General features: G+C 43.9%; 2 protein-coding genes across 2 annotated transcripts in view; one reads left to right on the top strand and one right to left on the bottom strand.

Moving 5' to 3' along the window:
- The first annotated feature begins 5,411 nt into the window (after positions 1-5,411).
- RMC1 (regulator of MON1-CCZ1) lies at positions 5,412-18,838 on the top strand. Its single transcript, XM_084280430.1, has 18 exons — positions 5,412-5,483; positions 5,866-5,922; positions 7,671-7,757; positions 8,409-8,549; positions 10,736-10,839; positions 11,302-11,391; positions 11,498-11,603; positions 12,925-13,036; positions 14,150-14,194; positions 14,608-14,661; positions 14,893-15,021; positions 15,344-15,450; positions 16,080-16,199; positions 16,325-16,402; positions 16,568-16,672; positions 16,759-16,827; positions 16,968-17,193; positions 17,910-18,838. Exons 4-18 carry the CDS (start codon positions 8,472-8,474, stop codon positions 17,987-17,989), a joined length of 1,503 nt encoding a protein of 500 aa, XP_084136556.1. The 5' UTR covers positions 5,412-5,483; positions 5,866-5,922; positions 7,671-7,757; positions 8,409-8,471; the 3' UTR covers positions 17,990-18,838.
- NPC1 (NPC intracellular cholesterol transporter 1) overlaps positions 18,492-27,897 on the bottom strand; it is a gene marked incomplete at its 5' end in the record, with an annotated part of 27,392 nt that continues 17,986 nt past the window's right edge. The window contains 13 exons of the mRNA XM_084280429.1: positions 18,492-18,620; positions 19,231-19,393; positions 20,161-20,274; positions 21,277-21,508; positions 22,342-22,542; positions 22,941-23,070; positions 23,631-23,746; positions 24,527-24,717; positions 24,831-24,920; positions 25,486-25,626; positions 25,717-25,844; positions 26,776-26,890; positions 27,609-27,791. Coding sequence (XP_084136555.1) covers positions 18,538-18,620; positions 19,231-19,393; positions 20,161-20,274; positions 21,277-21,508; positions 22,342-22,542; positions 22,941-23,070; positions 23,631-23,746; positions 24,527-24,717; positions 24,831-24,920; positions 25,486-25,626; positions 25,717-25,844; positions 26,776-26,890; positions 27,609-27,791 — 1,887 coding nt within the window. The 3' untranslated portion in view covers positions 18,492-18,537. The remainder of the gene's footprint in view (positions 18,621-19,230; positions 19,394-20,160; positions 20,275-21,276; positions 21,509-22,341; positions 22,543-22,940; positions 23,071-23,630; positions 23,747-24,526; positions 24,718-24,830; positions 24,921-25,485; positions 25,627-25,716; positions 25,845-26,775; positions 26,891-27,608; positions 27,792-27,897) is intronic.

The following is a 27,897-nucleotide window of genomic DNA, read 5'->3' as shown; positions in this document are numbered from 1 at the left end:
TGCTGCAGTTATCTCATTGTAAAGCTGCTGTTGTCAAATATAACGAAATCTGCTCCTTCAGAGAAAGCTTTTAAAAAGAAAAGGATAATCCTATGCTGGGGTTGTTATATGTTTCAATGCTCCTAACATTTAAGAGGAAAAAGATCTCAAAAGCAGTTGCTAATACCTTACACTGTGCTTGTCTAGGAAGATTGGTGATTGTTAAGGATATTTGCATCAAATGAGAGGAAAGAAGCAGAAATGATGGGAAATGGGGTTTGGGTGGGGATCGAGCCCTCCTTTGAAACAGAGGCACCTGCTCCTATCGTTGTGCTTGGACTGAAGCCACAGTTGTTAGTTATTTTTAATTTCTCTGCAAAACTTAGCACAGACTTGAAAAAAAAAAAAAGTCCCAAAAGAAGCAATGGTTCTCAAGCCTGTGATGTAAAGCTTCTGGCCCTGACTGTATTGCCTAAAGATCATTTCACTTCCAGCAGGAGAACTGGCTCAGGAATTTGTTTAGAGATTGAGACATCTGGGCATGTTACCAAGTAGTTAAAAAACAAGAAAAGGTGCTAAAACAAGCATTTTCCTGGGCTCCTTGGAAACAAAAGGTTCTAGGAATATTAGTAAGCAAATAAAATCTTTAAATACAGATTTTTACATTGTTAATTAAGCCATTGTCTTAATTAACTTTTCTGCCATTGACTGTTGCAAGGGCCTTTTTAAAACGATCACACTAGTCTCAAAGTGTGCATTAACATACCCGTCTGCCAGTCCCTGCCCTGGTTTCTACTGTCTTAATCCTCCTGTCGAGCTGAATGAGGTACTTGCTGCCTGGGTGGGAGGTAGTGGGTTGAACAGTGGAATTCCTTGAATTTTGACAATGGGTTAACTGAACTTTTGGCTAAGGAGGGGGATAAGTTTACTCTGTAAAAAAAAGCCAAACACCCAACATTGAAAGTTTAAGGCAGCTTAATAAGCAAATACGTAACTGATAGTGTTCTGACAGGATCTCTGAGCTATACCATAGGTTTTGCAGCTGCTGGACCTGCCAGCACGTCATCCAGAAGACCCCATTGCTGGTTTGTTGTCTCACCTAAAACACAGATAAGCCCAAGCGCAGAGAAACACCCCTCACCCCTTTGTTAATTCGGTTCTTCAGAGAGCCGTTTCCCTTTCCGCCCCGCTTCGCAACGGGCCGCTGGAAAGCCGCTCCCTGCCCGGCAGCGGCTGCTCTTCGGCGAGGAAGCCGCGAAGCGCAGCCGGACCCCGCAGAGCTCTGGAGCACCTGGTTCCCCCCGCACCCCCCAAAAAGATTTGGGGTTCTGCTCTGAGAAAGAGCTGTAGTGGTGGCCCTGAGTGTATTGATCTGGGCTGTAGGTATTTCCCCCCTGCGCCGGCCACCTACCGCAGGGGCCTTTCGCACGTTACCGGAGGGATTCCCGCGTTACACCGCACAGCGGAGCCGGACGGAAACCCCGCCGCTCCCACCTCTCCGGGAAGCGGCCGGCGGGCTCGGCAGAGCCCGTTCCCAAACAGTGACAGCCCTGCTCGGCGCGGGGAGGACGAAGGCTCCGGGGGCCGACGCCACCTCCGCTAAAGCGAAGCGGGGCTACGGAGGGCAGCGATGCGGTGGGCGGGGCGTCCCGGGGTCCCGCCCGCCGCGCGTAGGGGAGCAGCGCGCCCGAGCGCGGGGCGGGGCCTCGCCACGCCTCAGCCGTTGCTCGCTCTGGCCGCGGCGGTTGGCCGCCCCGCTCCCTTCCCGCCGCGGCGGCCTGCGCCTTTAAGGCGGGCCGGCCCCGCGTTACGTCTGAGGGGAGTGTAAACAGGAAGCGGCCGGCCGGGTAGGCGGGGTGGGTTCGTTTCATTACCGGGGCCGTTTGCGCCGGGTGATTTGCCGTGAGCTGCTGCCGCCGCCGCCGCCATGAGCCGCGAGCTGCCGCCGGGGGAGGAAGAAGCGCCGGGAGGAGACGGAGAAGGGGAAGGGGGAGCGGGGGAGGGCGGCTGCTACCTGGCGCTGTGCGCGCGGCCCGTGCACTTCGAGAAGGCCAACCCTGTCAACTGCGTCTTCTTCGACGAGGCCAACAAGCAGGTGGGTGCGGCGGCGGCCTGTCAGGCCCCGGGGGAGGGGGGGGGGGTGCGGCCTCCCGCCGCCCCCGCGGGCTCCCCGCGGGGGCGGCGGGAGGCCGCGCCCCCCCCCCCTCCCCCGGGCCTGGCAGGCCGCCGCCACGGGCTTGTCACCTCGGGACCTCGACCCGCCGCTGCGTGAGGCAGAACCGCTGCCTTTTGTCGGTGCTGAGCGCTCTCCCCGCCGGCCTGTCCCTGTGGGCGTGTGAGGCGAGGGAGCGGCCGCCGGCTCCTGGGTACTTGCCTTCCCGCCCCGTGCATCGTTCCGCAGGCTGGGGCTCGGCGTCGGGCCTGTTGCCTCAGGCCATCTGGTTGCTGCTCTTCTGCCTCTCTGAGACGAGGGGTCTGGAGGACCCTCCCTGTTTTCTCGGCTGCTGATCGTGAGGGTGGTTGTTCCCTGTTAGTGGTGCTGCTGTGGTGTGAGGACTTGCCGCTCAGAACCTGTCATCTAGCTAGAGACTGTAGAATTTGTTGGGTTGTTTTTTTTTTTTTTCCCTCAAACGCATCAATATAGACTGAATATAGGCTGAAATTCAACTGCCTTTACTCTCGCTGCCTTAAGGTCTTTCAGGAATTCTTCAGAGTCAGCAATTTTTCTTTCTCTTCCAGATGCCCCAACATTACTGGCAAACTTTATCACTTTACCTTCATTTATCTGATTTCTTTTCCCCTTTTTCAGTTCCTGAAGATCAATGTGTTAATAAAAAATTAATACTTACAGCTTTACTCGTGGCTCAGACTTGAGTGGGGGTTTTGCTTTTCATTTCTGTGCTTTAGTTTTTCAAGTGTGTTTCCCCTTAATATGGGGTTCTGATAGTCAATTCAGTACAGCTAGAAGATCCGCAGTCTGTCATGAGGCTTATATAGATGTGGATACATTCTGGTGCCTAATTCCTGTCACTGTGCTGTGACCTCAGCCTTCACAGAATTGAAATGTTACAGCTTTCTTCCCTGTAAAAATGGCATGGTTTGCCACGTGTGGCTTGGTCATGATCAGTGGCATATTCTGAGGAGGAGGGAGAGTTTCTGCCATGTGTTTCATGCCATCATGCTCTGTTCAGAACTACCAGTGTCCTTTCACTATATAAACCATATTCCTTTACTTAGGTTTTGAGGGCTAGCTGAAATAAGATTACTTAAACGTGGCTGTCAGAGGACACTAAATCACACTGTGGATGTGATACAACTACACGTAAACTGGTTGCTAAGAGCTCGGTTGAAAGAAACTTGTTTTCCACTGTAAAAGTAATTTTTCATGTTTTCCTGCAACTCTAAAAATGTTTAATTTCCAATACATCTCTAAATCATTTGTAACCAGCACTTCAGTGACAGTTTCCCACATGAATGTGCTCCTGAGAGATCTGTCGGTGCTATCTTCTCATCTCACAGAGATTAAGGCAGCGTTGCCTTCATTTGCCATCTACATCAGCGTTAAGGTTTTATCATTCTAGCAAGGCTGTGGACTGACTTGTGATTTGTAGTCTTGACATCTCAATTCCTGTATGAGCATCTTGCACCAGTAGCACAGCTAGCATTACAGAGCAACGTATCTGTTATTCTGAGACCTGATCTGTGTGTCTGGAACAACAAAAAGCATCTGCCTGGCTTTCTTTTCTTAAGCCAGTTAAAGTTCTGAACAGCGTGACTTTTCTTAATAAGATGCTATCTTACCCCAGCTCAGCAAGTGGTGTATAGATCGCATGAGCAGGTTTTGTGCTTGCATGGAACTGTAAGTGGTTAATGCACACGGGCTGGAACTTCTTAGGCACATGGAAAACTGCAGGTTGCTGTTAAACTCTTCCTATCTAATGACATGTTCTGGCACGATCAAGTTTCGGGGCCACTGAGTTGCATCTCTTTCCCCATCCCTGACCTGATTTCCTTCTTGTTCTAAACAAACAAAATACAAGATACTTTTGCTAGCACCTGACTTGGGAAAATATTAAAAAAATAAAAAAGCTTAACAGAATTTTACTGTTGTAGCTTGCCCAGTAGTTCAGAATGTGGCGAGAGGGCTGCCACAGTACCACTGGAAACCTGTCAACTCTAAGAAAACTTGGAACTCCAGTGGGAGGAATTGTTTATTTATCGAATCGCAGTGTGAGCTGACAGATCTGTGTAAGAGCAAAAGTTGTGCCTAGTAGAAAAAAAAATTAAATATATTGCTTTTAGGAAAGAAAGCATGTTAAGGTTATGATTTAGAATAAGCAACCTATACATTTAAAACTTTATTAATAGGTTTTTGCTGTTCGATCTGGTGGAGCTACAGGAGTTGTTGTTAAAGGGTTGGAGGACAGAAATCCCATTTCCTTCAGGTAAGGTACCTTCATCTTTGTTGTCTTGCGCTAGAATTCTGTAGTCTTAAAATTATGTGGTACCTAGTCCTGATCTACTGTAATTCAGGCATAGAGCTTATAAGTAGTTGTAGTCATATTTTAATTTAGTTTTATTTTTTAAAAGACATAGTCTTGAAATGAGCATGGCATGCATCCTCATAAATTTATAGTCTTCTGGGGATGGGGGGAAGTTACTATGATGTGGCTTTTTAAAAGAAAAAAAAAACAAAACCAAAAAACAACCCACCAGTGTTTCATTAAAACACACTATATATGCAAGAGTGTATGGGGATTCAAACTTGTGACTCCTACAGTAGCAATGAATTAGCTAAGGGTGCAGTTCAGCAAGTTAAAATAAACTTAAATGTGGAGAGAACTATCTCTTCTGAATTTCATGTGATTCAAGCAGAGTGTTTCCTACTTGCTGCTGTTTCACCTAAACTGGCTTCTTTGTCTTCCATTTCTTGTGGAAATACACTTCTTGTAGAATCTGACAACAGTGCTTTCAAAGAAACTACTTTGTCTTTAGGAAACTATTTCATATATATCCCTGCGTTAAAAGGGATGGCTCCTTGAGGTCTGCTGTCATATGTAAGGTGGTTTCAATCCTGATGTGGATGAAGTGATTTGTAGTGTGGGTGTGATCCGTCTGTGTACTGTGATCTGTCAGGTATTGCATAGGGCCTGTCCTAAAAGTTGCTATTTTTATTTGACTACCCTTGTCACAAATCCTGAAGGAGCTGTACTTCATGAGGCTCCACAATTTTCCTACTTGGCTGACTAGCTCTCTCTTTGGACATAGTAATGCCCACTGGAAGTAGAGTCTGAATTTTGAATCCTGTACTTGTCAGGCAACACTAATAAATTCTATTCAAGAGCATTTGCATTACACATTCCCCCCCCCCCTTGTCTTTTTGTGGGTATCTTACACATTTATTTTTCTTCCTGTATAGGATGGAAGACAAGGGAGAAGTGAAGTGCATCAAGTTTTCCTTGGGGAACAAGATATTGGCTGTGCAAAGAACTTTGAAGAGTGTGGTAAGAAACCTGGACCCTGCAGATAGGGAATTGGAGCTGGAAATCTACCTGTAGTATCAGAGTAGAAGCCTTTGAGACGAATATTCAGGAGGTCTGGTGGCTACCAACAGCTGTACTGAAAATTCCTCCATCATCCTGATTCTGAACAGGCAGCGTTGTTGTCTTGCTAGTGTCATTTGAGAAGTGTCTGTGTGTGTGTGTACCAGCTTCTGTAAAGAATTCCTTGACAGGGGTGAAGGAGAATTTAATAAGGCAATGTAATAAGTCTTCTACATATCTCATCCAAAATAATTTGATAAACCAATACCTATTCTCTTGTATCTATGTATGCATCTTGTCCATGCTTCATAATTGCTAATATACTGTATGGGTGTTTTTGCAGGATTTTTTGAATTTTATTCCAGATAGCCCTCAGCTAGAGTATACACAGGAATGTAAGGTAAGTTAAATGTCCCAAGCTTATACCTGTAAGAAAAACTTTGATCTTAGTTACCTTGGTGACCTCTACTTTACAAGAGAATTAATTGAGATAACTTTCAAAACACTAATATGATGTAAATGAGATATGTAGTTGCTACTGCCTAGCTGGTTTGAGGTAAACAGGTATTAGCAATACTGTAAAAAACTTCCTGGTTCAGTCTCTTTAATTCTTTCCTAAAAAGGATTGGGAATGCTGTGGAGGCAACTAATGTCAAGGGTTGGGAAAGAGTAGAGACAAAGAGATGATGGTACAGTAACGGTGGACAGTAATTAAACTAATGCCAGATAGTCAGTGTGGGTGTTTTACCCTAATTTCACTGGTCAGTGATAGGAAATTATTACTAGTTTGCATGCTATGTTTAGTATTTTTAAACAACACTTCTCATTTTTTAATGAATATTGAAGCAGAAACAAGCACCGTTGTCCTTGTATGGTACTTGCCAACTTTTAACTAAGATACATTACATTTTTGAGTATTAGAATGCTAGAGTAAAAACATCTGATTTGCACAGAACCCTTGACTGGGGACTGGCCTGTTGGAGAGCAGCGTAGGTGAGAGGGTCCTGGGGGTCCTGGTGACCATGAGCCAGCAATGTCCCCTTGTGGCTAAGGCGGCCAATGGCATCCCGGGGTGTATTAGAATGGATGTGGTTAGTAGGTCAAGAGAGGGGGTCTTCTCCCCTCCTAATCTGCCCTGGTGAGACCTGGAATATTGTGTCCAGTTGTGGGTCCCTGAGTTCAAGAAGGACACAGAACTCCTTGAGAGTCCAGCGCACGGACACCAAGATGATTAAGGGAGTGGAACATCTTCCTTGTGAGGAAAGGCTGAGGGAGCTGGGCCTTGTTAGCCTGGAGGAGACTGTGGGGTGACCTCATCAATGTTTATAAACATGTAAAGGGCAAGAGTCAGGAGGACAGAGCCAGGCTTTTCTCAGTGATGGCCAGCAATAGGACCAGCTGCAGTGAGTGCAAGCTGGAGCATAGGAGGTTCCATGTGAGTATGAGGAGAAACTTTTTCACTATGAGGGTGATGGAGCACTGGAACAGGCTGGTCAGAGAGGCTGTGAGTCTCCTTCTCAGGAGACATTCCAAACCTGCCTGGATGTGTTCCTGTGCAATTTAGTCTAGGTGATCCTGTTCTGGCAGGGGGTGAACTAGGTGATCTTTCGAGGTCCCTTCCAACTCCTAATGTTCTGTGATCTCTTCACTCCTGTAAACTTTAATGCTGGAGCACTCTCCACATAATTTTTTAAGATTTTGTGTTTGAGCAAACCATCCTAGTAAAGCATTTATGGTAGTGTTCTGAGTGAAGTCATGGCAAATTTTTCCACATAGTTCTTGATATCTGTCCACAGAAGGAAACATCTTTTCATGCCAGGAATTGTTTGAATTGACAGTATGACTTGAAGCAGAACAACTTAGTCATAGTGGGGGGATGGCAGAAAATTGACTGTGTAATAAACTTGTGAATCTCACATGCTGCCAAAAATTCAGGTCATACAGTAGATGTGATCGTACATTGTTTTGATGAGAGTCTTTACAAAGTAGCTGATGCATGCTAAGTGTCTGGCTGGCCAAAAGCATTAACTCCTGTTACTGGATAACTAAATTACTGTTGGTCCATCATTCTTCGTTTAGCAATAGTAGCTTATCTGAATAGTTAATTTTACCAAGTAAAAGACTGTTCATTTGCTTGTTTGTTAAAAGACAAAGAATGCCAATATTCTAGGATTCTGCTGGACAAGTTCTACAGAAATCGTCTTCATCACAGATCAAGGAATTGAATTCTACCAGGTAATACAAGTAACCCCTGTAGGATGTACTTAGAGATCTGAAAATGTAAATTTGTGTCTTTGAACTCCTTTCCTTCAGCTTTGTAATTGAGAGAGCTCGCTACTGAAAGAAGGAGATTCTGCTGCTTTTGTTTGCAGACTAGGATTATTTTATCTTTGAGAGGAATATATTTTTGGACAGAGGGAATCTGACACTAACAGGCTGTTTAGCACAGCTAACGAAGACCCTGTGTAAAGGAGTGCTGAATTAAGCCTTGAGAACTCTAGGTTAATAGATGCTCTTGGTCTGAATGGAAATGAGTATCTAACTCTGCTGTGAAATAATCACTTCATGCAAAACAAATCTGCATTGGGGAGGGTATGTGCCTGCTTCAGATGCAGCAAATAGTTAACTAGGTAGCGATACCCTTCTACAGGTTGGCAGTTTCCCTCTCTGTTGATCTCATAGAGTTCCTCTGTGTTGAGTGCAATTAACTTTGCATATGTTTTTGAAGAAATCTAATTAATAAATAGCCCTTTCTGACATTCGTGATGGAGGAATATTATAAACTTCATTCTAAGTTGTGCACTTAACATTCCTCGTTACTGCGTAGTACCATTTACACTGTTGGAACCCTGACAGTAGTATAATGCTGGTGTCTTGTGTCCCCAGGTATTACCAGAGAAACGAAGTTTAAAACTTCTGAAGAACCAGAGTATTAATGTCAACTGGTACATGTATTGTCCAGAGAGCTCTGTAATTCTTCTGTCGACCACTGTCCTTGGCAATGTCCTGCAGCCATTCTATTTCAAGGTAAAGGGATGTATTCCAAACTTTTAATTCTGTGTTCTTCCTTCTTTTTAAAGGCTGCTTCTTCATTTAAACATTGTATTGTTTTTCTTGGATTTCTTCCAAGAGGGGCACAGCCTCACATCCTTGTATGCCAATAAGCAAAGGACAAAGCAAAAATCTATAAGGTAGTTCCTAGGTGTGGGCTTGAAATTAAGTAATTGGCTCTTTCTTATGTCCTCTTTGGAAACAGGTGTGTCCAGCTGAAGTTGGGACAGTTGACCTTGAGAAAGTTAAAAAAAAAAAAGAGAAAAGACAATGTTTGACAAATACATTTCAAGAGATCTATTTTCCACTTAAGCAAGAATATATTACTTACTTTTAATACAGACATTTGCACTCTGTAATGTTAAAATAAAGAAAAACTAAGGGCCTTTCACTCCTGTTTATAGTTATAACCTTCCAAATCTTAGTGGATGAATTTGAAAAAGAAAGTAGGTTAGTGCTTAAGAAATGACAATTGTCCCAAGCATGTTGGGGCTTTCTTTACAGTAATTATTTCTCTTGGTGTTCCTCCCTGTGAACAACACTTAAGGTTACTGGGAAAGTGTGTAGTGAAAATATGAATCGGTTTGAACTTGATCATGCACTAAAGTGATTGAAAATGAGGAAAAGAACTACAGAGTTCATCTTGCTTCTCTTAAAGGATTAAGGAGGTTTCTCTGGTAGCACAAGGGAAGAGATTAGAAAGAAGCTTATTCAAATGGGTTTCCTGTTGGGGTTTGACCTTGCATAGGGTCTGTGCTGGATCCAGAAATGGTGTTAAGTGGTAGGTGGAACTTACTGGCCTCTCACAGTTTTCTTTTTAGGGACTTGGGTCATGCTTCCTTGTAGTTCAACTTGTAGTTGAAGCCAAGTACTTTGTACTTTGTGTTCAGAGGTAATCTTCAGAGATTTCCTGAAAAAGGTACTGTACTACAGTAATCTTTGAAAAGAGAGCTGTTTCTGTAGTGTCCACACTTGATGCTGAAGAACGAGTTAACAGGAAGGGGAAGTGAATTTCAGTAGCAGCTTTGGAAACTCTGAAAACTTAAATATTAATTCTATAAGAAAAAAGAGGATAGAGGAAACCTTGGGCAGAAGGTGGGCTCTGATATTGTGGTTTTGCCCCAGCTGGCAGCTAAGCCCAGTTGCTCACTTCCCCCTGGGATGGAGGAGAGAATCAGAAGAGTGAAATTGAGAAAACTCCTGGGTTGAGATAAAGACAGTTCAGTAGGTAAAGCAAGAGCTGCACGTGCAGGCAAAGCAAACCAAGGAACTCATTCCCCACTTGCCGTGGGCAGGCAGGTGTTCAGCCATCCCCAGGACAGCAGGGCCCCATCTTGTGTAATGGTTGTTACTTGGGAAGACAAATGCCATCGCTCCCAATGTACCCCCCCCCCCCCTTCCTCCTCTTTCCCCTGGCTTTACATGCTGAGTGTGATGTCATATGATGTGGGATATCCTTTCAGTCATTTGGGGTCAGCTGTCCTGGCCATGTCCCCTCCCAGCTTCTTGTGCAGCCCCAGCCCACTCACTGGTGGTGTGGGGTGTCCCTGCAGCAAAGGCCTTGGCTCTGTCAGCACTGCTCAGCAGTGACAAAACACCCCTGTGTTATCAACAACACAGTTTTCAGCACAAATCCAAAACACAGCCCCATATGATCAACTGTGAAGAAAATGAACTCTATCCCAGCCAGAACCAGCATGTTCTAGTGTGAGGCAGATTGTGGAGCTAGCAAGAACAAAAGGAGGCTGGAACTGGTAGGAGGCACTGATATTTTTCCCTTTCCAGTAAGCGGGTATTTTAACAGTTGGTGTGTGTGTTTTGGTGGGAGAAAGTCAAGAGAACTGCTGGTTGAAATCTCCAGGCCAGTTGTAAACAAGATTTACATAAAAATTTGTCTTAATTAGAATGGAAGTGTTTTTCTAGCTGAAGCTGATACTATAAAATTAAGATAAGGCTGCTAAAATTGTAATACCTGAAGTATGTGTTTAGGATCACAGTAGGAAAAAAAACCCCATGAAACCTTTTTCCGTTTTGACTGTCACCACTCTTCACCTCCCGGGGGTGCTATTGATACAGCCTTTGATGATAAGTTACTTGAGCCCTTTCTGCTTCGAGCCTTAACAATGGATTTTTGGGGGTTTGTTTGTTTGTTTGTTTAACAGAGTGGAACAATGTCAAAACTATCAAAATTTGAAATCGAGCTACCTGTGGCACCCAAGTCCTCCAAGCTCAGCCTTTCTGAAAGAGATATTGCTATGGCTACAATGTACGTATCTGACTAATCCAATTTCCCCTGGAAAAGTATGACACTTTGGGAATGCTGAGAGCAGACACCAACAGTAACATGGTTGCACGTGTTTCTTGTTTTAACACAACTACTGCTGTAAAGTGCTTCAGTTACTGCCTCAAAAGGTGTCTCAGCAACTCTCTTAGGGACAAGTGGGGAGGGGAAGTAACTGAGAAGCCTTACAGGAAATTGTTCTTGATTAGTACAGAAATTTTGAGACTGTTTGTTTGATTTTGGAACTGATAGGTTGGTAGGGTTGCTCTTAGATGCCTAACTTGTATGAGCATTGTGATTTAGCAATTGCTGTTTTAGTCGTTCACTTTTAATTGATTACCTGACTTAGGTAATCTCACATCTTCTTTTAGGAGAAAAATACATGGCTGTAACAGATTGGTGGAGCTTATATTTGAAACTAAGGCTTTAATCCTATTGTCTTGCTAGATACGGGCACCTTTATGTTCTCTATTTGAGGCATCACTCAAGGACCTCCAATAGTACAGGAGCAGAAGTAGTTCTGTATCACTTACCAAGGTAAGAGCAGAATGAAGACCAGGAGGGGCAAGTCACACGTGTGAGAGACTTCTGCATGCCTAGCTGGAACAGGCTTACTGACCACGTCTCACCCCTGTTCCCCTAGAGAGGGCTCCTGTAAGAAGACACACATCCTGAAGCTGAACAGAACGGGGAAGTTTGCGCTGAATGTTGTGGATAACCTTGTGGTTGTGCATCACCAGGACACTGAGGTCTGGTTGATTTATCTCACATTGTGCCTTACCTTTCAGAAGCTATGGGCAGCTTTTAATAACAGCACCCAAAGCCAGAGTATGTGCAAGAACAAAACCACGTGAGAGATTTGGAGTTACCCTTTTACATATTGATGTAAAAGGGTAACTCCAAATTTTAACATTTAATCAGGGCTGTGCCTAAAGCCTGCCTTTTCAGGCACTCTTTTCCCCTTGTTGGTTTCCTGTGATACTCTGCTGCTGTACTGCATAGGCTTTTAAGGCATTATACAAAGTAGTAGAGTGAAATTGGACACTAAGTTATTAATCCTGGGAACCTCTCGGGGCGTGAAGGATCAGTTTCTATGACACAGATTTACGTTCTTGTAGGTTGAAGGCCTGGGTCTACAAAAACTTTTGTGAACACAAACAAACTTTTGCATATGGTAGCATAGGTAAATCTTGCCTGTCTATAGTCTCAGTATGAGCAGGGCTTGATCAGTGGTAAAGCTGAAGTGGTACTTAGCTCTTAACACAATCCAAAGCCCTTCCACATACTATCTTCTCTTGGGCAGCTTCAAGAACTGGGTTTTCAGTGACTAGATGATGTTTCAGTTAAAATTTTTGTTAATTCTACATATCAGCATTCAACCTAGAGCACTTATTCTCCAGCATCTCAGCCAAGCTATAAACATGTGGCTATATAAACACAAAAAACCAAAATCAGACTGAATAAGCTAGATGCCAACAAATGAAGTTGTTTCATTAGCACTGAAAGTGAAGCGGATTTCCACTGTGGAAGGCTAAGAATGTTGTCCATACTGGGTAGGAGCATCAGTGACCTGAGTTGAACAAGGCTGAGTAGAAGTATGAGGGTGTCCTAGGAAGATGCAGAATTCTTCTCTCAGTTTCTAGGTTCCATAACTAAGCAGTGAGTGTGATATGAATCTCCTATAAATAAGGGTGCATACGAGAGACAGACTTTTTACCAAGGCCTGTAGCAACAGGCAAAGGGTCAATGGTTTTAAAATGAAAGAGGGTAGATTTAGGTTGGACAGAAGGAAGAAACATCTTTATTCCAGGGTCTTGCTACACTCCTTGTAGGCTGCCCTGGGATGTTGCGGATGCCCCATTGCTGGATGTGTTCAGAGTCAGGTTGGAAGGGGGTTGAGCAGCCTGATGTAGTGAAAGATGTCCCTGCTCATAGCACAACCCTTCCAGCCCAAACCATTCTGTGACTGAAGTGGAGAACACAAGATGGAGATGTGAAAAGCAGTCTGAGTGCATGTAAATGGGTGGTACTTCATGTTTGCTGTTACTAATTTCCTCTTCTCACTTGCAGACTTCAGTTATATTTGACATCAAGCTAAAGGGAGAATTTGATGGGTCTGCTACCATCCATCAATTTGTGCTTCCTCCTCGATCAATACAACCCTATCAAATACCTGTTGCAGGTAGAACTACTGTGTAATGAATATCCTAAGACTGGTTAGAAAACGTGACCTAAATGTAACAGCTGGTGTACAAGAGGGATCTGTTTTTCATGTGCTGGTTACTAATGCTTACACATATTTTAGGAGAGAGTAAAGGGAAAAAAAGTCATTGAGCACAAATTTTTGTTCCAAATTTGCACATACTACAGGAAAGGAATTGCTGTTAAGGTGTATACTTTCCATAGTACTTTGCTTTTACACCCCAAAGGGAGGGTTTGGTGTTGGGTTTTTCTTTTTTGGTGTTTGTTTTCCACAGCTATAAAAGCTTGTGTGTGCTCAAAAGCACTGCATTCTCCTCTGTCTTAATGACTCTTTAATTTCCTGAGTCACAGAAAGAGGCTGGAAGACAACCCAAGCTTCAGCTCCATTCTAGAAACAATGCTGAGATAAGAGCTGAAGTGCCAACGCTGAAGATTATTCTTCCTGGCTGATCTTTCTGTCCTAGAAGCAGAGCAGATAGCTACTTCCAGCTTGAGGGTAACGAGAAGTATCTGAGCGTAGTTCCTCTAGCATTTGGCAAAGCATCAGGGTTCTCTGTGTAGAAGAGACTCTTGTAGAGGAAGGACTGGACTGTAGAAAGTTCTTGGAACGGCTGGATGTTGACGTCACTAGTAGGAAGTATGACTGAAATGCGTGGATGGAGGTTTGTATTAAACAGAGGCTAGGATCAGAAATACAAACCAGTCCTGCTTTTAAAGGAACTAAAGTAGCTGCATAAATACAGCAAGTGGAGTCTGTGCATCTAGAGTTACAGGACTACAGAGGGAGTAACTCTGCATGTATGATTGCACTTGGCTAATGTTAAAAATGGTTAATGTTTTAAAGAATGTTTGCCTTCCTTGTGTAGATTGTCTGGCTACAGAAATAGGTCTCTCCCATATGCTGTAGGACTGCTGAACAGTCATTAAGGTTGGAAAATACCTCCAAATCATCTAGTCCACCTGTCCCAACATGTTACAATCCATACTTGCCTTTATAGCATAAGCAGGTAGCTTGTTTTTTGTTTTTTTTTTTTAAGTGTAGAACAACTGCCAGGGCACTTCAGTTCTTCACCTGATGTTAATTTCTCTGCAGGTCCAGCCTCTGTGACAAGTCAGTCTCCTGTTCCATGTAAACTCTGTATCCTTTAAGTATTCTAAAGTACAGGAGTCGTACAGAACTTCATGCTATGCACCAAGTGTAGCAGCAGCTAGAATTTGTTACTCTAGGCTTTAAGTCCAGCTTTATCTGATCATACACATTTACTTCAAGACAGGCTGTTATGCTTCATAAGAGACTGGAATGCTTTCCTAGAGTCGTAAATATGGAAATCTAGTACTTTACACAAGGATTTATTGGTCATGTGAGATGCTTGTATGAAATTACTCAAAGTGAAGCTATCAGTAAGAATGTGGTTCAAGACCTTATGAGAAGGCAACTGTGACATGCTTTACCTTACTGCCCAGGAGCAGACCTCATTAACAGTAAATGAAAGCTGGGAGCAGCAGTTTATGATCAATGTTAGTGTGGAATGTTTGGACTTTAACATTCAGATTCTTCATCTTGGATTGTCTTTCAACCTGATATTATCATCAGTGCCAGTGAAGGTGAGTAGAGACTGTTTAAAGCTTTCAGTGTACAGATCAGCTTAAACCAAAGTGACTGATGACCACTCTTGGTAGTGGTAGCTGTGGATGACCCTATCTTTGCTACAACTTGAAGGGGAATGCTGTTTTAAAGCAAATCAATCATCATCTACATGTGTTCTCACTGAAGGTGGAAGGATGATACCTGGGCTATATAAGGTCACTGACTTTGTTTTACTTCTTCAAATCAAGGTTACCTCTGGAGTCTCCAAGTGAAACTTGAACCAGTAGTTACCCTCTTGCTAGATAAAGGCAAACTAATGGATTTCCTGCTCCAAAGGAAAGAATGCAAGATGGTTATCCTTTCTGTGTGCTCTCAGAGTAAGTTCACATGCTTTCCCTTTCCCAAAAGTAGAATACTGCTTACTTGTAAGTGCTCATACAAGCTAGCAGAGCCATTTTTAGTTTTGAGATTCCCACTGAAGCTAGCTTGGTCCTCTAAGATCTTAGATGCCTAGACTACCCTGTCATCCTAAAAACTAACAGCAGCAAGAAGATTTCAAGTCTGCCCTATCATTTAGGTAAAATAGATCTGACAGCTGTTAAGTGTGTGTGAAGTTTAGAGTAGCACTCACCTTTTGAGCAAAGGGAATATTAAAACCCCTGGTTACTTCTCATAGTTTTTTTCTTTTCATCTTTCCAGTGCTCAGCACAACAGAAAGGGGATCCCTGTCTGTGATTGCAACTGTTTTTGACAAACTGAATCATGAATATAAGAAGTACTTGGAAGCTGAGCAAAGCTACACTATGGTAAACCATGTTAACTACAGCAGCCTACAGAGACAAGATGATGCTATTTGCATTTCAGGTTGATTCACAGTGAAGGCAAAATACCTGTCCTTTCCTACTCACAGTAGGAAGTCAACAGAGGAAGGTACAACAGTACCTTCCAGAGAAGACTCTGATGTGGCAGATGCTCATCTGCAGCATGACAGCAGAGTAGGGGAAGCTCAGAGAGGAACTTGGGATATGAAAACAGTTTCCAAACCACTGATTTTGTGATATACTGTCCCACTGACACAACATATGCAGCACTGATGCATCTCAATTATTCCTGTTAAACTAAGGAGTTTACCTAGTATAGCCCCATGCTAAATAACCTTCCAGAGCTGAGGGCTTGCATCGACATACTCAGTTTGCTTCATCTCCTGGAGCTGAGACATAGAATAGCAGTTACATTTATATACACACTTTTAAGAGCTGTTTAAAATTTAAGCTACAAATGCATATTGATGCATTCTCTAATGACCTCAGATGTGCATTTGCTCAGCAACTAAGCTTTTCTAGCAGGAGCATAACTATAAACATGTCTATACAGATAAGACTGACTTAAAGTACTGAAACACTACAGTCCTGCTAAAAAGGCTTTCTTCTTGCAGGTGGTAGAAGCAGGCCTGAGCAGAAGTAATCCACTCCTGAAGCGCCCAGTCCGCACACAAGCAGTTATTGACCAGTCTGACATGTACACACACGTTTTATCTGTGTTTACAGAGAAGAAGGTAAGTTCATTGTGCTAGTTTGGTGACTGCTTGAAAGAGCCTTCAGAAGGCATCAGAATACCCTTTCTTGCAGAGTGGTCATTAACAGGAAACTGCAAGCTGCACCTAATCTTTTTCTTGTGCAGGAAGCACCCCATAAGTTCACTATAGCAGTCCTGATGGAATACATCCGCTCCCTTAACCAGTTCCAGATTGCAGTTCAGGTAAAGTACTTAATGGAATGCCAAGTACATCACCTCATTCCATGAAATTACATGGAGTTTCAGACCAGCCTTGGTCATGTGTTTGTGTCATATACACTACAGCCTTCTAGATCATAAAAAACCTGGTATTGAGGCATACCCTTGGTCTTCTTCCTACATTCACAGCACTACTTGTACGAGTTGGTCATCAAAACCCTTGTTCAACACAACTTGTTCTACATGCTCCATCAGTTTCTACAGTACCACGTGCTCAGTGACTCCAAGCCTTTGGTATGTAAGGCAGGTTGCTTCTGTAAGCTAGTGATGGGGGTGGGAGGTGTTGAGAGTTGTAAAGTTGATTTCTGCTTTTGCCCTAGGCTTGTCTGTTACTGTCCCTGGAAAGCATTTACCCCCCTGCACACCAGCTCTCTCTGGACATGTTAAAAGTAAGCATTTCAGCTCCAGTAGCTCCTTGTCACATGTGGGTTAGACTTGTCAGACAGCTTACCTGACCAAGCCTGAAGTGACTAGCAAGCACCAGTCATGTGTTAGGAGCAGAGTCTCACAGCTGTGATTGACTTCACAGAGGCTTTCCACAGCAAACGATGAAATAGTGGAAGTGCTGTTGTCCAAGCACCAAGTTCTGGCTGCCTTGAGGTTCATCAGGGGTATCGGAGGACACGACAGCATCTCGGCCCGCAAGTTCCTGGACGCGGCGAAGCAGGCGGAGGATGAGATGCTCTTCTACACCATATTCAGGTTCTTCGAGCAGCGGAACCAGCGGCTGCGAGGAAACCCGAGCTTCACGCCAGGTCAGCAGGCAGCAGGCAGACCAAGATACCCAACTGTGCCAACAGACCTAAGACTTGCTTTGCCTCTGCTCCAGCTCAGTCTGTATTACAGGATAAAACTGCCCGGGCATCCTAGCCTGTGTTTTAGGCTTACCTTTCAGCATAGTTCCAAAGTTAACTTGTCTCACCCCTTCACGTTGCACCCAGTAGCAAAGAGACTGTGTCAAACAGGAACTTGGGAGATTAAGCTAACCCATTTGGCTCAGAGTTGCTCTCACTGCTTAGTTCTGCAGAGCCTTATCTCCAGGTACTGCTTTCACCTGAAGCCAGGAACTGGGCCAAGAAGCCTTCTGAGTTCAGCTGTTTCAACAGGTTACAAAAATGTGAGGCCAGTTGCATGCTACACTTCCTCTCACCATTAAAGCCCAGCTAAGCTGCTTACAAGGGGTTTAGCCACCAGATAGGCTGTAGGCTCTGAATCCGATTCCAAGATAGAACTCACATAGACATTAATCTGCTGGTTAGATGCAGGTACTAGATGAGATGCCTGCTTCAATACAAAAATACTTGTCACAGGAACAGAGATGCCTCAGTATTCCACTGCTTTAATACCTTAAAGGAGTCTAACAACTTTGGAGATACGATTTAGCACTTAAAAGTTGAAGTAAATGAAATTATGCAGTCTTGCATCTCAGTTTCTCAAAGTTAACATCAGTTTGCATTTTGCCCCCTCTTAGGTGAGCACTGTGAAGAACACGTCACCTTCTTCAAGCAAGTTTTTGGAGAACAAGCTCTCATGAAGCCCACAACGTTCTGAAAGACTCTTCCACCAAAATGTATAAACTTAATTTATTGCATTTAAGTAGATTTTTGAACTACAAAATTGCTATTTTATAATAAAGTATATACAAGACATTTTGGCAAATATTTCTAAAAATATTACAACTTGTGATGGCTTCCCCCTAAAAATAGAGACAAAAATTGCATTGACCTGCATTTAAAATTAGTGTCAGTGGTTGAGCTGTCCATTCTTGTACCATCACCTCAGTTTCACTGAGAAAAGCTAGTCAACTTGCAATACAGCTGGTTTAGGATTCTAGAAGACTGCAACCTCTTGAAAACAGAAGTGTTTTAGTAATCTTGTTAACACATCGAGCTTTAGTAATATTGTTACATGAGCCACACGTAGCGTTTCCTGAGTTTAAAGCTATGTCCAAAGCTCCAGCTGGTATCTTCTAGTTGAGTCTGTGTGGGAGTCAAGTCAGTGGTGGTTACAGAGTGATAGTCATCCAACGTTGCTGGGCTTCAGCTCTTCAGAGGTGGGCCTAAGCCACAGTTCATGGAGTCCACTAACACTGTTAAAAACTAGAAGTAGAGGAGCCTCTCCCGTTCTGTACCTCTGGACCTCTCTTGTGTGGCACGAGTTTTAGCTTTATTTACTGATGGGCCTGAGAGAGAGAGAAAGAGTTACTCTGGAGTCTCAACATCACAGCAGATCAGCCAGTCTCTTAAGCAGCATGCATGACCTTAATTGTCAAGGTCCAGCTTAATTAACACTGACAAGACTGCAGCACCACACATTGCTTTCTGCTCAGCTGTTACTTGCTGTCAGCAGCAGCAAAGGCAGCAGGTGAATCCACATCAGCCTTCACCCCCTTAAGCAAAAGCAGCCTTTAACCCAGCCTTAAGAACTATGCCATAAGCACAAGTTTCCAAATCCAAGAGGACAGCACTTGGACCGTCCTTACTGCAAAGCAAGATCACTTCCTGCTAGTGCAGGGACACAGTCCCACTGCCCGCTTGCTGCCTCCACCCACCATCCTGTCTCCCAGGGGAGACATGAACCACACTGCAGGCTGTTGGGCTGCTGTAACCCTGGGGCTCGCACTGCCCCCAGCCAGCCTTGCTTGCCAACAGACCAGCTGCCTGAGTGACCAAAAGGCACACTCAATCCCACTTCTTATCCTTGTACTCCTGCCCAGTTAGTGGGGAGGAAGTGTCCACAGGTAGGCAGCTGGCTTTGTTTGAAGTGTGTCACTTCAGACTCTCACATCTTACCTATGTAACTAAGCAGAACTGGAAGAAAGATAAGTCCGTGTGTTGCTCCCAGCAGAACCATAGCTAGGTACATCCTGAAGTAGAAGACCTTGAAGATCTGAGATTTGGAAAAAGCCAATACTACAATTCCTCCAAATTTGGTCAGCGTGATACCACTGAAAACCTGTCAATAAAGAAGTGTTTAAGTGGCAAGTAGGGCTTACGTAACCCCTGTGCTTTAAGAAATTCAGCAGATGCTCAATACTTGCTTGTAGAAGCCTCAAATTATACAACAGACCTGAGAAGCAAATCCCAGACCTACTCAGGAAAAAAGTTCAGCTTCTCAGTCCTGTGAGAAACCGGCACAGGGCAGGCTCTGTATGATCAAAACTCCTGAGGTTTTGATCTGTATGGCCACCTGCTTTTAGCTTAATTTTTCCTTCAGGCAGATACAGATAAAGAACATTACTGATGTAGCTCACATTCCAGGGAAGTTCTCTACCTGGGTCCAGTACAAGTCTCACCAGAACAGCCAATTCCAGCCCCATTTGGGTCACTCAGATTAAGTGCCAGTACTACCTAAACACTAAGCCCTGCTTGTGTTCACAAAGCACCAGTTGTATTCTATATTCACAACCATGCTTCCCAGTCACATCTCAGTATTTGAGATGCAGGGTTAAACCTTACTGGGATAATTCAAGCTTAATCCAGGCTACTAGTTCAGCTACAGCTTTTTGCTCCGTTCTCTACTATTGGGTAGTAGTAACATCTGACTAACAACTGGTGTCTTTACCACCCCTATTACCAGTAGAAGCCCAGGGTCACCTGTTTTAATCAGGTATTCCAAAAAGAACAGGCAAGGCCACCCTTAGGACTTGGGGCTATTGGTGTAGTCTTTAAAGTTGTAACATGGCTACCCCACTCCCCCACCCCCACACAGCAGATACTCACTGAGCTGCCCATGTGGGACAGAGCTTCTTCTGCACGTTCTACTCGACTGCCCTTGGTGCTCACAGTGAACGCTCTTGTCACATGACTGCAGAACTCCACAGCAATACCACAGCTCTGGAGAGTGAGAAGCAGCACAGAGGCACCGGTTAGATGAGCACTTTGATGGGAAAGGTCTACTCTGAGCTCCTGACAGGCCAGGGAGGTTCTAGCTGCTGTGGTCAGTTTCAAGGGTTAAAGGGTCCTACAAGCCAGCTTTCTCTAGGCTGGAGGAGGTCTCATATGGAATCCTACCACCACTCATTAGTTGCCTGACTAATGTAATCTGATTAAACAGCAATGAGAACATGAGATCTTTTCAGAGGACAAAAGCTTGATGGTGAAGAAAGCTGGCTTCTATACAGCATGGGCAGTGAACCCTGCACACTAAAATCAGTTACAGGTAGCAGCTGCAGTAACATCACTTTGGAGTGGCGCTCAAAATACACGCTGACTTTATTCATAAAACCTTCAGCTGTTTAAAGAGTCGCTACACTGACTGAACACTTGGGAGATCTCAGACGTAGCAGGCAGGCTTGCATGACCACATGCCTAGCTGTAACACAGGACAGCAGCTTACTCCCCTGTTACCTTCTCAGATCTGCCACTCATCTCTAGAGAGCCAGGGAAGCCAGAGCCCCAGCACTGTTATGAGTTACTGGGTTCTGGAGCGTTTCACCAAGGCACTCTCTGCCCAAGTGGCTTCACCCACAATGGTGCTGCCACAGCACAGGTTTGCTCTGCAGACAAAGCAGAAACCTTAACACCAACATAGGCATCCTTACCTCTGGCACAAACAACCTCTGCTGATGTGCAACAGCCCCTAGCCTATACAGGAACAATACAGCTGTTGCTGCAGAACAGAGGAGACCCCCACCAGGTGTAGTACAGCTTACAGCTCAACTGCTGCCTCTTGTCAGCACTAGGACTAGCTGTCAGAATAAACCTGTTTTCCACACACCATCTAGAAGTTTTAGGATAGTTCCACTACTGTTCAAATGCCTGTCAAAGTTCAGTAGAAATGACATATGGAAACAGAAACATTGGAAACAGAAGCAGAGGAACATATTGTTAACTTACCATGACAAGATTTACTAATGAAACTGCATTCAAGCTGATGCCCCAGAGCCACATCACTCCAAACATATTGATGATTATCATAGCAATAGTGATTGAAACTACAACAGCAGCCCACAGTTCGAAACCAAGCAGCACAGTTGTCACCAAAAATATCGATCCCAAGGAGATGCAGAGGTTAAAGATGGCATCGTGTACAATTGTCAAGTATTGCTCATAGAAGACATAAAACACGCTGTGGAAAGAAAGGAAGCTGTAGTTACCCATGTTCCTTTTTGTATGCTAATATTAGACTAGCTCCTGTGCTAATGATAAAGTAGTTCTCTCCTTACAGGAGTCACCAATGCGAACTGGCTTCCTAGCATCACTGGAACAACTCCTATGGAACTCTGGCTGTTCTAGGACGCTTCAAATAAAGGCTGTGTCTGGAAGTCGGGGTCACTCCCACACTTCCATACAGGCAGCCACAGTAGTTGCCAGAAGGCAGTTCCTCCAATCAGTTGTGTTATCTGCTGTGCAGGGCCTGAACCAAACCATTACACAGTGAGACCACAGGGGTGGACAGGCTTCTTCCAAGCAAAGAGATTAGTATGGCACCTGCGGAGAGTATCAACTCAGAGTCAATTTCTTTGTGGTACGCTCACGTAAACTCCTCAGTAACCACAAAGCCATGAGCCAAACAGTACTTGAGTCAACATCACCACTACCTTTGTCTTGAATTTATATGACTTCCAATGAAGTCACTATGTTGACATTACAGCCTGCATCAACCCAGGGCAACATATCTGCTTAATTCAGAACTCAAACCCTGCCATGGAAGCACCCACGGTGAATCCAGAGCTACAAGGATAGGTTTCTCGAGGGTTTTTTAGTGACCAACCACAGTAAAGAAAAGTCAGTGCTATAGATTTAAGATGTATTTTTATGGTTTTACTGAAAGTTCCGCAGTCTCTGTATTATCTCCTGTTAGGCCAAGCTCCAGACTCAAGTCTTTAAAACACTATTAACCAGTACCCTTTCTCAGTTCCTCAAGTATGTGCCACCAAGGCAAGAAAGACGTAAGCATACCTGTAAGGAAACACCCGGTAGTTCTTATCTTTGATGCCCATGGTTTCAGTAATGTTCTCTGCTATAGCCCGAGCTTTCTTCAGAGCATCAATGAAGTCAGATGATTTCTTCAATACAGTATGGTAGGTCATAAAATAAGTAGCTCCAACAGCAGACTTGTTGTTAATAAAGTTGACAGCAGAGCTATATGCAGCATGTCCTCTGTGTGAAAACATAGTAACGTTGTATAAGTCAACGTCAGTGAACACCATTCACATTCATTTGCTTTTATGACTTAGAATCTTGTTTCTAACAGTTCTAGAAACTGACAAAAGCTTCAGAGTACAATTCATTTCAGGATTGCACAGGATATGCTAGAACAGACTGACTAGGGAAGCTGTTTCTCTTTGTACAGAGAAAAGCTGCTGTTCCATTCAGTAATGAAACAATTGTTTCCCCAGCTCTGTTTCGGAAAATACAGAGGCAAAGTGTCAGTGTCCCTGTGCCTTTTAGAAGGCCATTAGATACCCAACCTCGCAGACGTTAAGAAAAGTCAGGCTTCCAGAGGGAGTATCTTTGCCCTGCTGATTTAAGCAGGATAGAGAGAATGTGGTTCTTACCCTTTGCCACATTTAGGGTTAGGGTTGTCTGACAGGAACATTGGCAAAAACGTCATGAAGTCTTCACCCTGCGGCCTCTGCTTGCCTTCTTGAGTCAGCGGTCGACAACGAGTGCAGGATGGGTCGACAACTGAAGAAATACAGGAAGAGGGTCAGCTACAGCATCAACTATTCCTTGTTGTAACACTAGCAGTTTCTCCTTTGCAATACTACAGGATGCAGTTCCATAAAAGGCATATTCACTGGCAAAGTAACAGGTCAGCCCTGAAATTCCATATAAAAGTTCCCAGTCCCTTATTTTTATTTATTACTACTAAAGGCAAAGGCTACCAGAGAACTTGGTTGCTTGTGCACTATCTACATTAAACCTGAGGAGAACTCTACCAAACTGAAGGATCCGAGTAAGAACAGAGCACTGAGTTTGAGTGCTTGAATGAAACCACCAGAAAGATCAAGAAATGTTATTTGAAGTGGCCTTTACATTGGTTATCTAGGTAGGCTGTCTTCAGTAGAATTCCAGTAGAATGCTTAAGTTCCCTGTAATTTGTTTGAACTGCTGTTGGTGTGAACCCAAGAGGTACCTGCCTGCAGTAAGAAAAACCACCCCCCGACTCATACCATGATAAAGTGTTTTGGCTGCCAAGCCTACAAACCAGGCTAATCCTCCAGCAACGAGATGGGTGTTAATACCTGAGGCATTGCAAAACTGTCCGGTGGTGTTGTAGACTCTGCAACAGGATGACTGTGGCTTCACCCAGTCAAAGTAGTCATCAATCCAGGATGATGGTGCATAGCCTATCCTTGTGCTAACAAAACACACATATCATCAGTACTTTTGTGTTTCACTGCAGAACATGTCTATCCCTTGATCTCTCCAAGTGCTGAATTACTCCATGTCAACCCATTTTGGTCCAAGCCACCGAGCTCTCCATGCAGTCCCCTGCTCCAGTTCCCCATCCAAGAGCCAGTGATGCTCATAACACCGCAGTGAGCAAACAGCAGGAGCTTCTTCCCTGCATTTAAGTTCCACTGCCAAGCTCAGCTTTCCACCCCCCTGTCCGCACTCTGCTCCATCCCATTCCATGTGTTGCTGCATCAGGATTCAAACCAGGCTCCTCCTTCAGTTAAGCTGAAGCAAAACCACTGAACTACAGTGAGAAATGTCTCCTCCTGACTCTTCCCAGATGTTGGCTGCTGAACTCCAGAAAAAATTCCTGCTTAGCCTTACTAGGCTAGTTTAACCATGAAGTTTTGAAGTTCAGCACTGAAGACATTTTCCAGGAGAGCTTAACTATACTGAGAGGTTCTCATGCATTTTAGTTCCTACCATTCCCAGATGTCTTGAAGGATCAAGCTCCTTTACCAAACCCAAGTGTATTTATATATACACCATGAGCTTTATTCTCAACCTAGGAGATGCCACAGCTTCTTCCCTTCTCTCCTTCCCAAAAAAATCACAGTATAAAGCAAGTACAACAGTGTCAGTTGCACAATTAACAGATGAGCCTGAACTAAATTAAAAGGACACACTGGTCAGCTACATCTTTTCCACATGACTATGAAGAGAAAAGTATAAACAGACTTACTAGCTACCAATTTCTGCAGCATTGAAGACTTGCTGGACAAGTGAATCATTATTACATCCCGTTCCACCACACACCATGTTCTGCCCTTCCAAAGAGGTGTAGTTGTGCCCTTCTTCTAGGACAAAGTAGACAGGAGGACCCGCATGCAGGTACCTGCTGAGCTGGCTGAAGTAATCCATTACATAGGAATCCTTAGAGGGAAAGTTTTGAATTACTATTACATAACGTTGAGGGAGCACAACAAGGTATCAAGGTTTCAGTCCAGCCACAAATGGCTGAAAAGCAGCACGATTTCAAGACTCACATCTGGCATTGAGAGAGATTGATCCAGTCCGATCTCGACATTGTGCATAACTGCTGCACTGAAGGACAGAACACCCACAAACATGGATATCTGCAAAGAAACACGTGCATGGAAGTGACAACCATACAGAAACAACAAGCAACAGGGGTTACTATGTTAACAGGAACCCTGCAAAGAGGCTGTAGTTTGAATATGCTACCCAGGCTTAGTACAACTGTTGCAGTAAAACCTAGCTACCCAGAGCTCTCACTGGAGCCAAGGGGAAAATTTATACTTGGAAAGCAGTAGTGAAAGAGACACCAAGCCTCCTGTAAGCAGCCAGAGTAACCTCAAACCCCATCACGGATTTAGCAACAGCACTAGATTAACGCAGTGCAGGAACCAACACGTGCTGACTTCTGACTTGTACCTGAAGTGATCTGACTGTCAGTAGTGTAACTCAAGCCTGGGCTTTGGATAATCCAAGGTCAAGCTTCTATTGACTAGAAATACTCTTGCAATTGCAAAAGCTTATTCCACTACTAATGCTGAAAGCAAAAATACTAGAAGCTTCAGTTGTTTCATTGTGTTGAAGATTTCAGTGTTCAGACCTTCAGGCTCACTACACTTTTGCTTAAGTTTAGATGACTGCTTACTTTAAAGATGGAATACATACAACTATTGGTCTCATCCAATCCTTAAGCAGATATGGAGAATAAACGTTTTTGAAGAACATAAATAAGATGCTCTCAGAACGCTGGACTCCATTTGCTTCTTCACTGCTTTTGATGCAACACAGAATATCCAGTCTATTCCTCTGAAAACAGATTAAATGCCAGGTTTAGTACAGTTCTGCAGAGGATGCCAGTCCCTGTTACAAATGAGTTACAGGTGCATTTATACTCACCTCTTGACGCTTAATATCCAAGCCCAGGAGACTTACAAAGCAAGTCACTTGAAGAATAAAGTCTATGAGCACAGCCATTCCAGCGAAGAGCGAGAACGTGCGAACTGCTGGCATCGTAGACAGTGTCCCTGGAGGAAGAGACCCAGTTTGTTGGAGCACACAATAGTTTGGGTTGGAAGGGACCTTCAAAGACCATCTTGTTCCAACCCCCCTGCCACGGACAGGGACACCCTCCACTAGCCCAGGTTGCCCAAAGCCCCATCCAGCCTGGCCTTGAACACAGCCACAGCTTCTCTGGGCAACCTGTGCCAGTGACTTACAATCAAGTAGAAATACAGGAGCATTTTTCTGTAAGGATACCCAAATTAAGTGTTAGAAGAGCAAAGAGCCTGTCTCTTCAGAGTGAAGAAAACAGCTGATAATGAGCCCGTCTACTATTGCCATCTCTGACCTGTTTGACAGCCTTAAGGCTGTGGCAAGTAGTAACTAGGTGTGAGACACTTTTCAATTCCAAATTTACTAGTCATGTGCAGGCTGTGTACGAGGATAGTTAAGGAGAACTGTCAAGCAAGATCTTGCTTCAATACTTAGCCACTCAGTGCAAGTTGAGCCAATAGCAAGTTACACTCCACGTAAACAAGTTCATGAAAGAAGGACAATTTATACTTGAGGGGTAACAACATAAGATATGCCTCAAACACAGACTGTAAGTGTGAACCTCTAACATAACCTGTCATGGGGCTTTTTTCCAAGCAACAGCAAAATGACAGAGCACAATATAGGAGTTAGTAATATATTGTCAGGGTGTACTAAGGTCAAGTTTAGACTTGACAGTCACTACAAGCAGTAGAAGGTTCCAGCCTTTCAAACTGAAGAGCTTGACAGATTCAGAATTAGATCTTCTTAACTATCCCCAGCAAAGGCCAAGTTAAACTTGACTATAGCAATGAACAACTAAAACTTCCTCTACAAATTCTTGCTTTTATATTTTAGCTTTGCATTTGTTCTTGCAACATGCAGGTATAAGATTTTTTTCTTAAAACATTAACGAAGTCTTACCAAGAAAGAACGCTATAGTCTCCGAAAAAGATGAGAGAAACATACTGGGTGCCACATCTCCCAAGACCCTGCCAATCTGTTTATCCAGAGTTTCACCCTGAAGCCGTTCATCTCTCTGTTTTAAAGCAAGAATTTATTACAATTATGAATCATACAGATCAGAGAGTGATTTCCTGTGGATTTAAGCCAACAACCTTCAAACATCCAAAACTCGGTAAGTCTCACCGCATTAATCTGAGTTAAATAAAAGAGCAGTGGTTCTCTAATACAAAAGCAGCAGGAACATTGCCTTGCTTCAACCCCAACTTAAAACACAGTAGGAAGTTCAATACTTCAGCCCAAGCCACACACTTGCCAGAGGGAGTGCCAGTTTCTGTGGGTTACTGAGCCTGCCAAATTACAGAAGTCAATAACCCACGATGACTCAGTGTCAGAAGACCCTGATCTGAAGCATGTGGTTTAGTCCATGATTACCGCCCACACCACACTACAATTACAGTCAAAACAGTAGCCCAGTTCTACAATTACCAAAGGAGGATATTAAAAGTAATATTCATTTGTCTATCAGTAGCATGTGGAGCAGAAACTACATTAAATGAGCTTGGTACCAACCAGCAGTAAGAGTAAGCAGAGGTTTTCTAATGACAACAGACAACAACACAGGGACAGCACACACAACACACCTATTATCTTAGCACTCTAGGACCACTAGGTATCCTGTGAGTCCAGAGCTACTCCAACTGGGCTAAGCACTAGAATGCAGAAGACTATGCTCCACGTTAACAGCCTTCAAAGATGACAGGCATATTCAGTAAAAGTGAAAGGATACACACCTGAAGTGTCTGGACTATAATGAAAATGTTGTCCACCCCAATAGCCAGCACCAAGAAGGGGATTACTTCTATCACAATCAATGTCAGCGGGATTCCAAAGTAGCTGAAGATGCCTATAGAACATGCCACTGAGCTCAGCACAATCAGGATGCCTGCAATGCCCAGGGAGATCTTTGAATCCACCTAAAAAAGTTGTAAAGATTGTTAACCAAACCAGCATCACCCCACAGGACAGATTACAGCAAAAGTAAAAAACTCTTCTTACATTTAGCATAGTTAGTAGAAAGCT

The sequence above is a fragment of the Gallinula chloropus genome (assembly GCF_964237585.1).
Source record: "Gallinula chloropus genome assembly, chromosome: 2".
Lineage (NCBI taxonomy): Eukaryota > Metazoa > Chordata > Aves > Gruiformes > Rallidae > Gallinula > Gallinula chloropus.
This window is presented reverse-complemented; position numbering and strand designations above follow the sequence as displayed.